The sequence below is a fragment of the Gigantopelta aegis genome, chromosome 7 (genome assembly GCF_016097555.1).
Source record: "Gigantopelta aegis isolate Gae_Host chromosome 7, Gae_host_genome, whole genome shotgun sequence".
Classification (NCBI taxonomy): domain Eukaryota; kingdom Metazoa; phylum Mollusca; class Gastropoda; order Neomphalida; family Peltospiridae; genus Gigantopelta; species Gigantopelta aegis.
This window is the reverse complement of record NC_054705.1, coordinates 26,706,570-26,722,147: the sequence shown is the minus strand read 5'-3', so window position 1 is coordinate 26,722,147 and position 15,578 is coordinate 26,706,570. Positions and strand designations below refer to the sequence as shown.

The window sequence follows — 15,578 nt, the reverse complement described above, 5'->3', positions numbered from 1 at the left end:
ATGTGATGTTTTGTCTATGCATGTACATGTAGATATGATGTTTTGTCTATGCATGTACATGTAGATGTGATGTTTTGTCTATGCATGTAGATGTGATGTTTTGTCTATGCATGTACATGTAGATGTGATGTTTTGTCTATGCATGGTGGGCCCATTGGGCTGTTTTATATTCCAGCTGGTGCATGTGTCTGTGGGATGGTGCATATAAAAGATCCCTTGCTACTAATGAAAGAATTACCAAATGTTTGACATTCAATAGCCAATGATTAATAAATCAATGTGCTCTAGTAGTGTCGTTAAAAAAAGCCAAACTTTTTCGTGGCATTTAACCATTTTTGACAGTTTTGGCCTATAAATGTAGGAGATAAGACAATTTGTTGGTCAGGTCTTTATCAGTACTCTGTGAATGCTTGTTGTTTGTTGACATATTATAATACAGTTAATTTTACTGTAATGCAGAGCTGTGAGAACCTCATGGTGATGAAGAGGAAAGAAAGATAGTTGAAATGTGAATACCATGTGCCAAGTTCATATTCGGGTTAAAGCCTGACGAGCACATTTTTGGTGTGTCCATCTCATAGCTAATTAAAAATAACCACTTGAGTTTGTATCTAGATACATTAAGTGTAATTTGAATGCATTATTCATTCCATTCTCTGTGCATTTTGTCTTGCAACATCTGGGTATAGTCTAATGATTTGTTAACAAACATTGATTCAGACCTCAACATTAAAAAAATGAGGACATGATTAATTTCTCCCCTAAGTTAGATTATGAGGAGCCATTTAAGATGTTACCATATTGAGCATTGATAATATACATTATGTATTTACAGGTAATTATTTACAATACTATTTTTATAAAATGCTCATACTAAGGGTAGCTAAAAATGACTGTCCTTGTATTAGTCTCAGGGGAGTGATGTGGAGCCAGTGATAGCTTCCCTCAAGCGGTGAGGTTGATGCATATCTGATTTTGTTTATTAGGTTTGAAAAGATTTAAGAGCATTATACATGAACGTGTAGATCGCATGTCTGTGACCCAAATGCAGGAAAGTTGACAGGCCTCCTAATGATCAACATAACTGGAGCTACATATAATGATGTGTTTTTGTGTGTTTACTTACCATATTTTGTATGTTTTAGATCAAACATGAAGACATCCAGCAGTACTTGGGGTCTGCACTGGTTTCTCAAGATGGCCCCTGAGCGACAGGACACACTGCTCAAAATGATGATCCTTGCCATCGCGGCCGTGTTATGTAAGACTCCCATCACTAGTGTTAACTGTTTACATGTTGTCATCTTTATACCGTGCTCTGTAAGACTCCCATCACTAGTGTTAACCGTGTACATGATGTCCATCTTTATACCGTGCTCTGTAAGACTCCCATCACTAGTGTTAACTGTTTACATGTTGTCCATCTTTATACCGTGCTCTGTAAGACTCCCATCACTAGTGTTAACTGTTTACATGTTGTCATCTTTATACCGTGCTCTGTAAGACTCCCATCACTAGTGTTAACTGTTTACATGTTGTCATCTTTATACCGTGCTCTGTAAGACTCCCATCACTAGTGTTAACTGTTTACATGTTGTCATCTTTATACCGCGCTCTGTAAGACTCCCATCACTAGTGTTAACTGTTTACATGTTGTCCATCTTTATACCGCGCTCTGTAAGACTCCCATCACTAGTGTTAACTGTTTACATGTTGTCATCTTTATACCGCGCTCTGTAAGACTCCCATCACTAGTGTTAACTGTTTACATGTTGTCATCTTTATACCGCGCTCTGTAAGACTCCCATCACTAGTGTTAACTGTTTACATGTTGTCCATCTTTATACCGCGCTCTGTAAGACTCCCATCACTAGTGTTAACTGTGTACATGTTGTCCATCTTTATACCGCGCTCTGTAAGACTCCCATCACTAGTGTTAACTGTTTACATGTTGTCATCTTTATACCGTGCTCTGTAAGACTCCCATCACTAGTGTTAACCTTGTACATGTTGTCCATCTTTATACCGTGCTCTGTAAGACTCCCATCACTAGTGTTAACTGTTTACATGTTGTCATCTTTATACCGTGCTCTGTAAGACTCCCATCACTAGTGTTAACTGTTTACATGTTGTCATCTTTATACCGCGCTCTGTAAGACTCACATCACTAGTGTTAACCGTGTACATGTTGTCATCTTTATACCGTGCTCTGTAAGACTCCCATCACTAGTGTTAACCATGTACATGTTGTCCATCTTTATACCGTGCTCTGTAAGACTCCCATCACTAGTGTTAACTGTTTACATGTTGTCATCTTTATACCGTGCTCTGTAAGACTCCCATCACTAGTGTTAACCTTGTACATGTTGTCCATCTTTATACCGTGCTCTGTAAGACTCCCATCACTAGTGTTAACTGTTTACATGTTGTCATCTTTATACTGTGCTCTGTAAGACTCCCATCACTAGTGTTAACTGTTTACATGTTGTCATCTTTATACCGCGCTCTGTAAGACTCACATCACTAGTGTTAACCGTGTACATGTTGTCATCTTTATACCATGCTCTGTAAGACTCCCATCACTAGTGTTAACCGTGTACATGTTGTCATCTTTATACCGTGCTCTGTAAGACTCCCATCACTAGTGTTAACCGTGTACATGTTGTCATCTTTATACCGTGCTCTGTAAGACTCCCATCACTAGTGTTAACCGTGTACATGTTGTTATCTTTATACCGTGCTCTGTAAGACTCACAGCCAGTGCTCCACAACTGGTGTAACAAAGGCCGTGGTATGTACTGTCCTGTCTGTGGGATGGTGCATATAAAAGATCCCTTGCTGCTAATTGAAAAGAGTAGCCCATGAAGTGGTGACAGCGGGTTTCCTCTCTCAATATCTGTGTGGTCCTTAACCATATGTCTGACACCATATAACAGTAAATAAAATGTGTTGATTGGATCGTTAAATAAAATATTTCCTTCCTTCTTTTAAGACTCGCATCACTAGTGTTAACCGTTTACATGTTGTCATCTTTATACCGTGCTCTGTAAGACTCGCATCACTAGTGTTAACCTTGTACATGTTGTCATCTTTATACCGTGCTCTGTAAGACTCGCATCACTAGTGTTAACTGTTTACATGTTGTCATCTTTATACCGTGCTCTATAAGACTCACATCACTAGTGTTAACCTTGTACATGTTGTCATCTTTATACCGTGCTCTGTAAGACTCGCATCACTAGTGTTAACCGTTTACATGTTGTCATCTTTATACCGCGCTCTGTAAGACTCCCATCACTAGTGTTAACTGTTTACATGTTGTCCATCTTTATACCGTGCTCTGTAAGACTCGCATCACTAGTGTTAACCGTGTACATGTTGTCATCTTTATACCGTGCTCTGTAAGACTCGCATCACTAGTGTTAACCGTGTACATGTTGTCATCTTTATACCGTGCTCTGTAAGACTCGCATCACTAGTGTTAACCGTGTACATGTTGTCATCTTTATACCGTGCTCTGTAAGACTCCCATCACTAGTGTTAACCGTTTACATGTTGTCATCTTTATACCGTGCTGTGTAAGACTCCCATCACTAGTGTTAACCGTTTACATGTTGTCATCTTTATACCGTGCTCTGTAAGACTCCCATCACTAGTGTTAACCGTTTACATGTTGTCATCTTTATACCGTGCTGTGTAAGACTCCCATCACTAGTGTTAACCGTTTACATGTTGTCATCTTTATACCGTGCTCTGTAAGACTCACATCACTTGTGTTAACTGTTTACATGTTGTCATCTTTATACCGTGCTCTGTAAGACTCACATCACTAGTGTTAACCGTGTACATGATGCATATAAAAGATCCCTTGCTGCTAATCGAAAAGAGTAGCCCATGAAGTGGTGACAGCGGGTTTCCTCTCTCAATATCGATTCTGTGTGGTCCTTAACCATATGTCTGACGCCATATAACAGTAAATAAAATATGTTGAGTGCGTCGTTAAATAAAACATTTCCTTTCTTCCTTTAAGACTACATCACTAGTGTTAACCATGTACATGTTGTCATCTTTACACCGTGCTCTGTAAGACTCGCATCACTAGTGTTAACCATGTACATGTTGTCATCTTTATACCGTGCTCTGTAAGACTCGCATCACTAGTGTTAACCATGTACATGTTGTCATCTTTATACCGTGCTCTGTAAGACTCGCATCACTAGTGTTAACCATGTACATGTTGTCATCATTATACCGTGCTCTGTAAGACTCGCATCACTAGTGTTAACCATGTACATGTTGTCATCTTTATACCGTGCTCTGTAAGACTCGCATCACTAGTGTTAACCTTGTACATGTTGTCATCTTTATACCGTGCTCTGTAAGACTCGCATCACTAGTGTTAACCTTGTACATGTTGTCATCTTTATACCGTGCTCTGTAAGACTCGCATCACTAGTGTTAACTGTTTACATGTTGTCATCTTTATACCGTGCTCTGTAAGACTCGCATCACTAGTGTTAACTGTTTACATGTTGTCATCTTTATACCGTGCTCTGTAAGACTCGCATCACTAGTGTTAACTGTTTACATGTTGTCATCTTTATACCGTGCTCTGTAAGACTCGCATCACTAGTGTTAACCTTGTACATGTTGTCATCTTTATACCGTGCTCTGTAAGACTCCCATCACTAGTGTTAACCTTGTACATGTTGTCATCTTTATACCGTGCTCTGTAAGACTCCCATCACTAGTGTTAACCGTGTACATGATGTCATCTTTATACCGTGCTCTGTAAGACTCCATCACTAGTGTTAACCTTGTACATGTTGTCATCTTTATACCGTGCTCTGTAAGACTCACATCACTAGTGTTAACCTTGTACATGTTGTCATCTTTATACCGTGCTCTGTAAGACTCCCATCACTAGTGTTAACCTTGTACATGTTGTCATCTTTATACCGTGCTCTGTAAGACTCCCATCACTAGTGTTAACCGTGTACATGATGTCATCTTTATACCGTGCTCTGTAAGACTCCATCACTAGTGTTAACCTTGTACATGTTGTCATCTTTATACCGTGCTCTGTAAGACTCACATCACTAGTGTTAACCGTGTACATGATGTCATCGTTATACCGTGCTCTGTAAGACTCACATCACTAGTGTTAACCTTGTACATGTTGTCATCTTTATACCGTGCTCTGTAAGACTCACATCACTAGTGTTAACCGTGTACATGTTGTCATCTTTATACCGTGCTCTGTAAGACTCACATCATTAGTGTTAACCTTGTACATGTTGTCATCTTTATACCGTGCTCTGTAAGACTCACATCACTAGTGTTAACCGTGTACATGTTGTCATCTTTATACCGTGCTCTATAAGACTCACATCACTAGTGTTAACCTTGTACATGTTGTCATCTTTATACCGTGCTCTGTAAGACTCACATCACTTGTGTTAACCATGTACATGTTGTCATCTTTATACCGTGCTCTGTAAGACTCACATCACTAGTGTTAACCGTGTACATGTTGTCATCTTTATACCGTGCTCTATAAGACTCACATCACTAGTGTTAACCTTGTACATGTTGTCATCTTTATACCGTGCTCTGTAAGACTCACATCACTTGTGTTAACCTTGTACATGTTGTCATCTTTATGTTGTCATCTTCATACCCGGGTGGTGAGTTTTCACCTTATCAGATTTCAGCTTTATTTACATCAATCATTTTTCACAAATTGGGCTGAATTTTATCTGAAATACTGAAGAATGACCACTATTTAAAAAAAAAAAAAAAAAATGTTTTATTTAACGACACACTCAACACATTTTTATTTACGGTTATATGGCGTCAGACATATGGTTAAGGACCACACAGATATTGAGAGAGGAAACCCGCTGTCACCACTTCATGAGCTACTCTTTTCGATTAGCAGCAAGGGATCTTTTATATGCACCATCCCACAGAAAGGGTAGTACATACCACAGCCTTTCATAAACCAGTCGTGGTGCACTGGCTGGAACGAGAAATAGTCCAATGGGCCCACCGATCGGGATCAATCCCACACCGACCGCTCATCGAGCGAGCGCTGTACCACTGGGCTACGTCCCACCCAGGACACTATTTAAATGCATTTATAGTATATCAATCTGTTACAGATCATTTCAGTTTTTATTTTAAAATGTGTGTTACACCCCTGTTTAACTAAAAGGACTTTAGATCTCATTAGTTTGGGAGGAGCACAGCATTAATATAATTACCTATCATGGTGCTGGGTTTCCTCTCTTACTGTCCAGACCAAGTCAGCCATTTGTTGAAAATCAAATACTTGTACATGCAACTGTAGTTTACAATATGCTAATATGTTTTAACTAAGTATTCCTTTTCCATTGTTTAATTTTGTCTTTAAAATTTTATTTTATTTTATTTCAGCATTCTCAACTCGTCTCTTCTCTGTTTTGCGATTTGAAAGTGTTATTCATGAGTTTGATCCCTATTTCAACTATCGAACAACTCTGTTTTTGGCAGAAGAAGGCTTCTATCGATTTCACAATTGGTTTGATGACCGAGCATGGTACCCACTAGGTCGTATTATTGGTGGCACTATCTATCCAGGTATGTTGACTTTTCATTCAGCTCTCATTCACTGATCCAGTATATATTTCCAGTTCAACAGAGAGTGACGTCTGTTGTAGTTCTCTCCTTGGTGAACCATTGAGTAAATTTACTGTTAACTGAGCAGGGTCAGTTTCACTTATTGTATTCAGAGGCTAGCAACAGTATATTATTTGACACACAATTTCCAATGCCATTTAATCAGTATTCCTGTGATGAAATAAAACTGTCACAAATGTAAACAATTTATTCACTTTGTGCCACAAAATTGTGAATAATTGATGTCCTGTGTCTAGAGGCACTGATTTTCTGTTTCAGGTTTTTTCCTTTTCCGTTTCATAATGTTACAAATTCCGGTTTTTTCTGTTTCAGTATTAAACAGATTCTGTTTTTGTTTCACTCACACACACACACACACACACACACACACACACACACACACACACACACACACACACACACCACAATTAATTGCTGGTATAAAATAAATAAATATGCAATGAGGCAAAACATGTCAGTAGTTTTTGGTTTAAATTTAAACACGAATACGCCACGACACAGACTTCGGACATTTTCGGTTTTCTTTACGATATGATCGGGAAAATAATTACAAACGATCACACTATAAACCACTTCCCTTGTATAACTTATTTTGAACAAAGCCTAGCATACAATATGCTATTACTGCATTCCTTTGTGAGATCGGAAATATGGCAATGCCACAAATGTTAAAAATTATTAAGCCAAACAACATAATATATCTTTCACTTGAGTAAATATCAGACAATTTTAGCTCACAATGTTTCTTTTTCCCCATTAAATCGCCGGGAATAAGCGAAGAAAACATGACTGGTAAAAACGTCTAGATACTCTACATTAAACATTTGGCGTAACATACAAAGGTACTAGTGTTGTAGCGTAGCACAGGCAGATGTCGGTGTCCATAGTTTCTAGTTCGAAAAATAAATTTTAATTAATCAAATGCGCTATTTAAAGTTAAATAATGTTTTAGAAAAAAATTGGGAATTCCATTTCAGATAGGTATTTCCGCGATTCCGCGATCGTGGTAAATCAGTGCCTCTATGTGTCTAATAACAGGCCTCTGATAATAGTTTATGTCGAAAAACATTTTAAATAACATTTCTTATTGTAAAACCCGTTATAACCAGGTAAATGATGTCCTAGATTTAATGTTGAAAAAAAAGGGGGTTTATGGAAAACTTGACTTTTATGAGTGATGGACTCGGGGAACTACAGTAATATGAATGACTTCCTTAACATGAAAAAAGGTTGATGTGTGTTTTGTATTGCAGGACTAATGTTGACGTCGGCCATCTTATATCACGTACTGAATTTCTTGCACATCACTATTAACGTGAGGAATGTCTGTGTGTTTCTGGCGCCATTCTTCTCCAGTCTGACGACTCTCGTCACATACCATCTCACCAAGGAACTCAAGGTGTGTGTGTGTTGTGTGTCTGTGTGGTGTGGTTGTATGTGTGTCTGTGTGTGTTGTATGTGTGTGAGTGTGTCTGTATGTGTATGTTGTGAGTGTGTCTGTGTGTGTATGTTGTGTGTGTGTCTGTGTGTGTGTGTGTGATCAAGATCAAAACTATTATCATTTATAAAACGATAATATATTTGAAATGTTTTATATCAATGTTTGTCTTTTAATTGTTTTCTTCAGGATGCCAGTGCAGGTTTAGTTGCTGCCTCTATGCTGGCGATTGTGCCGGGATACATCTCACGTTCTGTTGCTGGATCGTATGATAATGAGGGTATTGCCATTTTCTGCATGTTGCTCACCTATCTGCTGTGGATCAAGTCTGTGAAAACCGGCTCCATGTTTTGGTCTGTTGCCTGTGCTCTTGCCTACTTCTACATGGTAAGATATTTGTGACTGGCTTACAATATTCAAAGTTATCAACACAGCTGGGAACGGTTGTGAACATTTTTTTATTTTATTGTCTAAGCAGTTTCCAAATGAGATATTAGGTGTTGCTGTTCCAATGGTGGTGGCAGCAGTGTCCATTTCATGCACATTATGACATCTAGATCAAAGTAACTTGCTTTATAGTTACAATTATGGTTAAAATAGGACTATACAGTTTGGTTTGTTTAACGAGTCCACTAGAGCACATTGATTTAGTAATCATTGGCTATGTGAAGTCAAACATTTGGTAATTTTTACATATAGTCTTGGGGAGGAAACCTCTACATTTTTTCATTGGTAACATGGGATCTTTTATATGCACCATCCCACAGACAGGATAGCACATACCACAGGCTTTGATATACCAATGCTGTCTTGTTAATAAAGATTGCTATCATTTTTTAATATAACTGTATTAAGAAACAAATTGTGGCTGAAAAGGTAAATGTGTATGACTGTATGAGCTACAACAATTTGTCAGGTCAACATGTTTATTCTAAATGTTTATTAACAGGTTTTATTTTGTAGTGAAGAATTTCATTTGTTGATGCTGTGTGTTATTTCTAATATTTATGTGGACTGAAGTATTTCATCTGGGGGCAGTATATTATTTATACTATTAATTTTGATTTGAAGAATCCCACCTGTATATTATATCTAATATCATGTTGTTAATCACCGCCAGGTTTCGTCATGGGGAGGCTACGTGTTTCTCATCAACTTGATTCCGCTCCACGTTCTGGCTCTGATGTTCACAGGCCGATTCTCTCACCGCATCTACGTGGCGTACTCCACTGTAAGCATTTTATAACACTTTAATTCAATAATGAAATAACAATTTTGGAGCACCATTTGAGTTTGCTGCATTTGAATGTATGACACAGGACTGTCAGTTACTTTTGTCTATAATGAAAGTTTTCGGAATGGGGAAGTAAAAAAGATATTTTATTGCAAAAATAAAAAAAGAATTGTGCACAAGTTTGCCCACTTATTAGGCCCTCTATGGGGGTGGGAGGGGGAGAGTAGTAGGGAGATGCCACAGAACAAAAAAGTGAAGTTACCTTTTTAAATGTGACTTTATTTGGCATATCAGTCATTATTGGCCTCATTTTTATAAGTCAGCGAGCATGCATTTCTTTTTAACACAAAAGCCATCCACTATTATAGTTTGTATTTTTGTGTTTCAGGTCTACTGTCTGGGAACCATCTTGTCCATGCAGATCCCGTTTGTTGGGTTTCAGCCAGTACAGTCTAGTGAACACATGGCAGTGAGTTTTCTTTTTACTTATTAGTAGAATATTTACTGACTTGGTTACCACAGAATAGAATAAATAAACTTCCAACAGTGTGTCTCAAACAGAATATCTCACTTGCAGAATAATGTAAATTGTTTAAAATATTTGTAAAAAATCAATAATGAAAAATTATATAAAATAAAGACCAATGTAGAACTAGTTAATTGCACTGACAAGTTGTAGATAGGTTTTGAAAAAGTCTGTGCATTACACCAGATAACTAATTAACATTGATGATACCCATGTCTTACATGTTATTTTTCATTCATTCATTCATTCACTCACTCACTCACTCACTCACTCACTCACTTGTCCACATTGTTGTGTTGTAGGCTCTAGGTGTGTTTGGCCTGTGTCAGATCCATGCGTTTGTTGACTACCTGCGTTCCAAGCTGACTCGCGATCAGTTCACCATTCTATTCCGCAGTCTCGTTCTCCTCGTCGGAAGTGTCGCGCTGACCGCTGCTGCCATTGCCACCGCTTTCGGAAGTATCCTTGAGAAAGTCATTATTCACAGTTAATCACAGGGGTTGTATCAAAGTTGCACATATTATTTATTTGTTTTAAAATATAAAAATTACAACCAAATAATTTTTTGAGAGTGATAACAGATTATGTGTATGATGTCACGGGTATCATGTACATGTTTTTTACCCATAATTCTCTGATATTGAGGAACTGCCTGCTGCTTGGACAGATTTTTTTTGTTTACTTTCTATTTTACCTAGAATACTTGAGCAAGTCACTCTTTATAATTTTTATGTTTTTGAAAGTTAAAGTTTCTTTTGTTTAACAACACCACTAGAGCATATTGATTTATTAATCATTGGCTGTTGGATGTGAAACATTTGGACATTTGACATAGTCTTACAAATGAAACCTTCATTTTTCCATTAATGGAAAGGGATCTTTTATATGCACCATTCCACAGACAGGATAGCACATACCACAGTCATGGTCCACTGGCTGAAATGAGAAATAGTCCAGTGGGCTCACCGACGGGGATCGATCCCAAACCAACTGCACATGAAGCAAACATTTTACCACAGGGCTACATCCATCCTGCTTCTTTGATGTTTTGAGTTCATTGTGTAAAGATTTTCTGTAGATGAATTTGTAGTGACCACATTATTTTTACCGATATGTACAAGCTGTACTCCGTATCTTTCCTATGGAACACAAATAACTCCGCTTGAGCCTGATGTTAAACGTGGACTGAGTATGATGATCATCTTCTATAAATTCGGTCCTGAATACTTGAATCTATTTCTAACCACGACCCCTGCAATTAAGAAAATGACCACAGCAAAACAATTGCCGTGGAAAAATAGTGTCCACAGCATTTTCCATGGCAATTTTACCGTTAATATCTCTGGATTGTAAGTAAATTTGAATGGTGAGTTTATTTGTGTTGTTTGTCAATATGCTGTTAGATTCATTTATACCAGTGGCGGTATTCGTTGACTGAAAGTGATGTAACAGTTAACATGTGAATGACACGTGCACGATCAAGAACAATGGGGTTTTAAGGGGATGACAATTTATCATATACAGCGTAGTCAGTCTGCACTGACATGCCAGTTCAATCTTTATCCTTTAATTATATTACATCAAAGTGTCACAATATATTAATGCGATATAGAATTTAAATAATTTTCTTTAATAACGGCATAATTGCTGTTAGGAAATCTGTCACCAAGACTGAATGCCCCTTTCAAACCCAAGTAAATCGGTAAAGTTTGTTTTATTTTGATGGATTAGGCCACTCAGCACCAGAAAAGATTAGCATATTTTGTCAATATAAATGTCGTAGAAAATTTCATTAAACTATCGAAACAATCTCTCTCTCTATATGTATGCTGTTTGCTGTTCTGATGATCGGCCACTAAGGGATGTGTCTGTCACATGGTTCCACCCAGTAATCTGTGAGATGGGGGTCAGGACTAGTGATTGCAGGGATCCAAGAATTCATTGCTCATGGCAAAACAGCCCACCAGTGGCAATTTTGAGTCTGCCTATGTCAGAAAATAGTTTTCCCCCATTTTTGCACTAATTGGTCATCATCAGCGAAACATTTGAGGTGTTTGCTTTGTTTATTCATCAACATCAGAGCATTTCATACAGTATTTACAGGTCGGAAATGGTTGAAATGGTAATTACAAGCATGTCCAAACTGCATAATAACCTTCACTTAGGCCAATAAAAATATTTCTTAACTTTTCTCCGAGTAGTATGTTTTGTATTCTCAATAACCCTTAACAAAGTGAGAAATATCTCCATGGACTGGTCGATTCTACTCGCTTCTTGACCCGTCGTACGCCAAGAACAACATCCCAATCATTGCGTCAGTCTCGGAACATCAGCCCACCACATGGAGCTCATTCTACTTTGATTTGCAGTTTCTCGTCTTCATGTTTCCAGGTATCATATATAGAGGATAATAAACAAGTTACCACTTATTAGAAAATTCATGTTCTGAGGGAAATAATTTTCACTTGTCACGAACTTTAGAAAGTAACAAATGAAAATTATTGCCTCAACTATTTTTGTTTTGTTAAAAGCTAATAAAGCCTTTTATTACCTACGAGGTACAGCATAACGAGGGTCATATTTATTGTACGATTTCCCTCGTATGTCATAACTAAATCGTATGTCCTCCTGACATTGTCGTTTAATGATTGGCTGTTGTAAGAGTACATTTCTTTCTGATTGGCTGACACGACATTCAACAGATTCTACTTTCTTCATAATACATTTTTATTTCGAGTGTAAGCTGATCACATGCTGTAATGACAAATACGTGTTTTTAATTAATTTAATAAAACATTAATTGATTATTTATGATAACTTGTATTATAATACGATCTATTTGTGACACATCAAACACTTAATTATGAATATAACGTTCCCCACTGTTAGAAATCTATACTAAGGTCGACGAGTCACTTTTCGCACCTTTGTTTTGGCTTAGTACATAATAAAGGTAGCATATCTTATCGTAATTTCACTTGAAAGCCATATTTAGTAAAAGGTACAATGTTTTAATCACAAGATTTTCTTCAAACACATTCAGGTGCGTTAATAATGTTCAAAAAAAAATTCAATAGCAATTTTGCACTGGAATTTTTCCAGCATTCTTATTACGGAAAAGTCATGTACCCAATTTATAGTTATTATAAGGAGATGCAAAGTGACGTCATTGGAATACTGATGTCATTCAAATTCAAAACTAATTATTTCAATTACTGTGTATTTGTTTGCTTTTTAGTATACACATGCTTTACAATTTAAAGCTGTTCATACATGTGTACTCTTTACTTATGGGCGTATAAATATTATGTAACTTTAGAACAGGTTGTGATTTGGTTTTCAAAACATCAATGAACAAACATTACTCCGCCGTTAAGGAAACGTTAGTTTGTAAACAATGACTGGAATGTTCATTTAGCAAGACAGTTCTATAGTAATAAACAGAATATTACATTCGTGTCCATGACAGACGATGTTTACGACACTCTTGCCTAAATTATCGCATTTCCCTCGCTCTTGCTTGGAAAATATGATAATTTAGGCACTCGTGTCGTAAACATCGTCTGTCATGGATACTCATATAATATCCTCTATATATTGTCAATATCCATACTTGTACATGTATAAAGAAACCATTTAAACCGCTTTACATATTGTTCTCAGTATTGCTATGATTTGTATCTTGTTCACAGATAATTAAGTTTGTTTTGTTTAATGACACCACTAGAGCACATTGATTCAGATAATTAAAAAACAGCAACAAAGTTCTATTTAATTAGTAAAAAAATCTGTAATAGATTATATTAAAATAACATTTTATTACAAATTTAACAGTTAAAACTGAGAGGTGTAAATGCAGTCTTTAAACTAGTGACGTCATTGTGTATGTTTGGCACATCATAATGATGTCATATTTAGTACACCCAAATCATTTAATAATATTGTATGTTACACCAATTTTTAATTATCTGGTTATGAGCGCCCACAGAGTTTATAAATCTGTTTTCTGTTTTCATAAGTGTAACAGATTGCACTATGGTGCTGCTGTTATCCATATACATGTATACGTTTAAAAAATTAAAGTGATTTAACCCGTTACTGATCACCATCATCATAGTGTCATGATATTCATTGGTATTAAAGTTCAATTTAAACCAAAACATTTCACCATTTAAAACAATTTGGAGGTTGGAAACTCTAAAATACCTGAAAAAACAATGTTTATGATATGCACTAAGTTTTTTTATATTGTTGTTTCAGTGGGTTTGTACTTCTGCTTCTCCAAACTGACTGATGCCAACATCTTTATTATTATGTATGGTGTGACCAGCATCTATTTCGCTGTGAGTATTCACCATCTTGGTCATTTTCTATGCAGTACATTTTCTATCATCATTTAGAAATGAAATGTAAGGTGTCACAGTTCAGTTTACTAGCAGCTTCCGAGGGGGTGATTTATCACTCGCCCAACCTTTTTAAATGCAGAGTTTATTACAAAATATTTCCAGATTTGAATCTTACTTGAAAATTTAGGTTTTGAAACAACGGTCCCGGCTGAGTTGCTATTCAGACTAGTAATAACGGCACTCGAACATCGAAAACTCGATAACCTCGATCTCTCGACCTAATTTTTTGGTCCCGCCATAAATATTTAATAGAGTATACACCACTAAAATGTGACGCGTGTGGATTTATCAAACTATGGTTGTCGATAGTATTTTAAAGACGAATGAATTGTCAGTCGTGTCATTCAGGTGAAGCGTGCCTGTCTCGGATGGTCTTGGCTGTCGAGGATGAAGGTGACAATTACAGAATAATAGATCGCCGATTAAGCGGAATGAAATGAACCTGTGTTTGGTTAGCGTTGACATATATTAATTAGTCTTTCAACTGGGGGTGCATAGTTTTCAGAGTTTTGATGTATGCAATGAAGTGCATGGTTCTTAGAATATTAAGCGAAATCATCCAGCTGCAATGGAGTTTCAAATTTGAACTCGTATATATTACTTTCGAAAACTCGAACTCCCTGAAACTCAAACTATTTCCTCGTCCCCTTCAAGATCGAGTTATCGAAGTTTGACTGTAGTTATAAAAAGAAACAAAGTGTGAGTTATTGTATTGCATTTTCTTTTTGACTGATATTTTTGTTTAACTGATTGTTGTCAAATGGACTTTCTTTTACAAGCCTGAACTTCCATTTAGAATGACCACCGATTAATGAAGCTGTGTTTGTTTTCAGGGAGTCATGGTACGTCTCATGTTGGTGCTTGCTCCGGTCATGTGCATCCTTTCAGGTATCGGGGTCTCTGCCATTCTCAGCACCTACATGAAGAATCTCGACGTCTCACGTAAAGACAAAAAGGCTAAAAAGGCTGAGGGAAACTATCCTTTGAAAAATGAGGTAAAATGTTGTAATTTTAAACTATAGTATTTAATTATTATAACTAGAACATAGGCCAGTCATAAACACTCACCCTATGTGCAGTCGGTCTAGGATCGATTCCCAGTGTGGACCCACTGGGGTATCTCTTATTCCAGCTTCACAACTAGTGTAACAAAGGCCATGGTATGTATTATCCTGTCTGGTGGATGCTGCATACAAAGATCCCTTGCTGCTAATCAGAAAGAGTAGTCCTATGCCATGTAGCCGTAGTTAAAAATGTCTTGTGCATTGTTAAATAAAACAAACATTCCTTTCT

At 37.0% G+C, this 15,578-nt stretch overlaps 1 protein-coding gene across 1 annotated transcript in view; it reads left to right on the top strand.

Moving 5' to 3' along the window:
* LOC121376850 (dolichyl-diphosphooligosaccharide--protein glycosyltransferase subunit STT3A) overlaps positions 1 to 15,578 on the top strand; it is a 28,444-nt gene that overhangs the window by 4,092 nt on the left and 8,774 nt on the right. Inside the window, exons 2-11 of the mRNA XM_041504637.1 lie at positions 1,146 to 1,261; positions 6,439 to 6,621; positions 7,935 to 8,080; positions 8,309 to 8,506; positions 9,240 to 9,350; positions 9,742 to 9,822; positions 10,182 to 10,338; positions 12,118 to 12,270; positions 14,140 to 14,222; positions 15,119 to 15,280. Coding sequence (XP_041360571.1) covers positions 1,153 to 1,261; positions 6,439 to 6,621; positions 7,935 to 8,080; positions 8,309 to 8,506; positions 9,240 to 9,350; positions 9,742 to 9,822; positions 10,182 to 10,338; positions 12,118 to 12,270; positions 14,140 to 14,222; positions 15,119 to 15,280 — 1,383 coding nt within the window. The 5' untranslated portion in view covers positions 1,146 to 1,152. The remainder of the gene's footprint in view (positions 1 to 1,145; positions 1,262 to 6,438; positions 6,622 to 7,934; positions 8,081 to 8,308; positions 8,507 to 9,239; positions 9,351 to 9,741; positions 9,823 to 10,181; positions 10,339 to 12,117; positions 12,271 to 14,139; positions 14,223 to 15,118; positions 15,281 to 15,578) is intronic.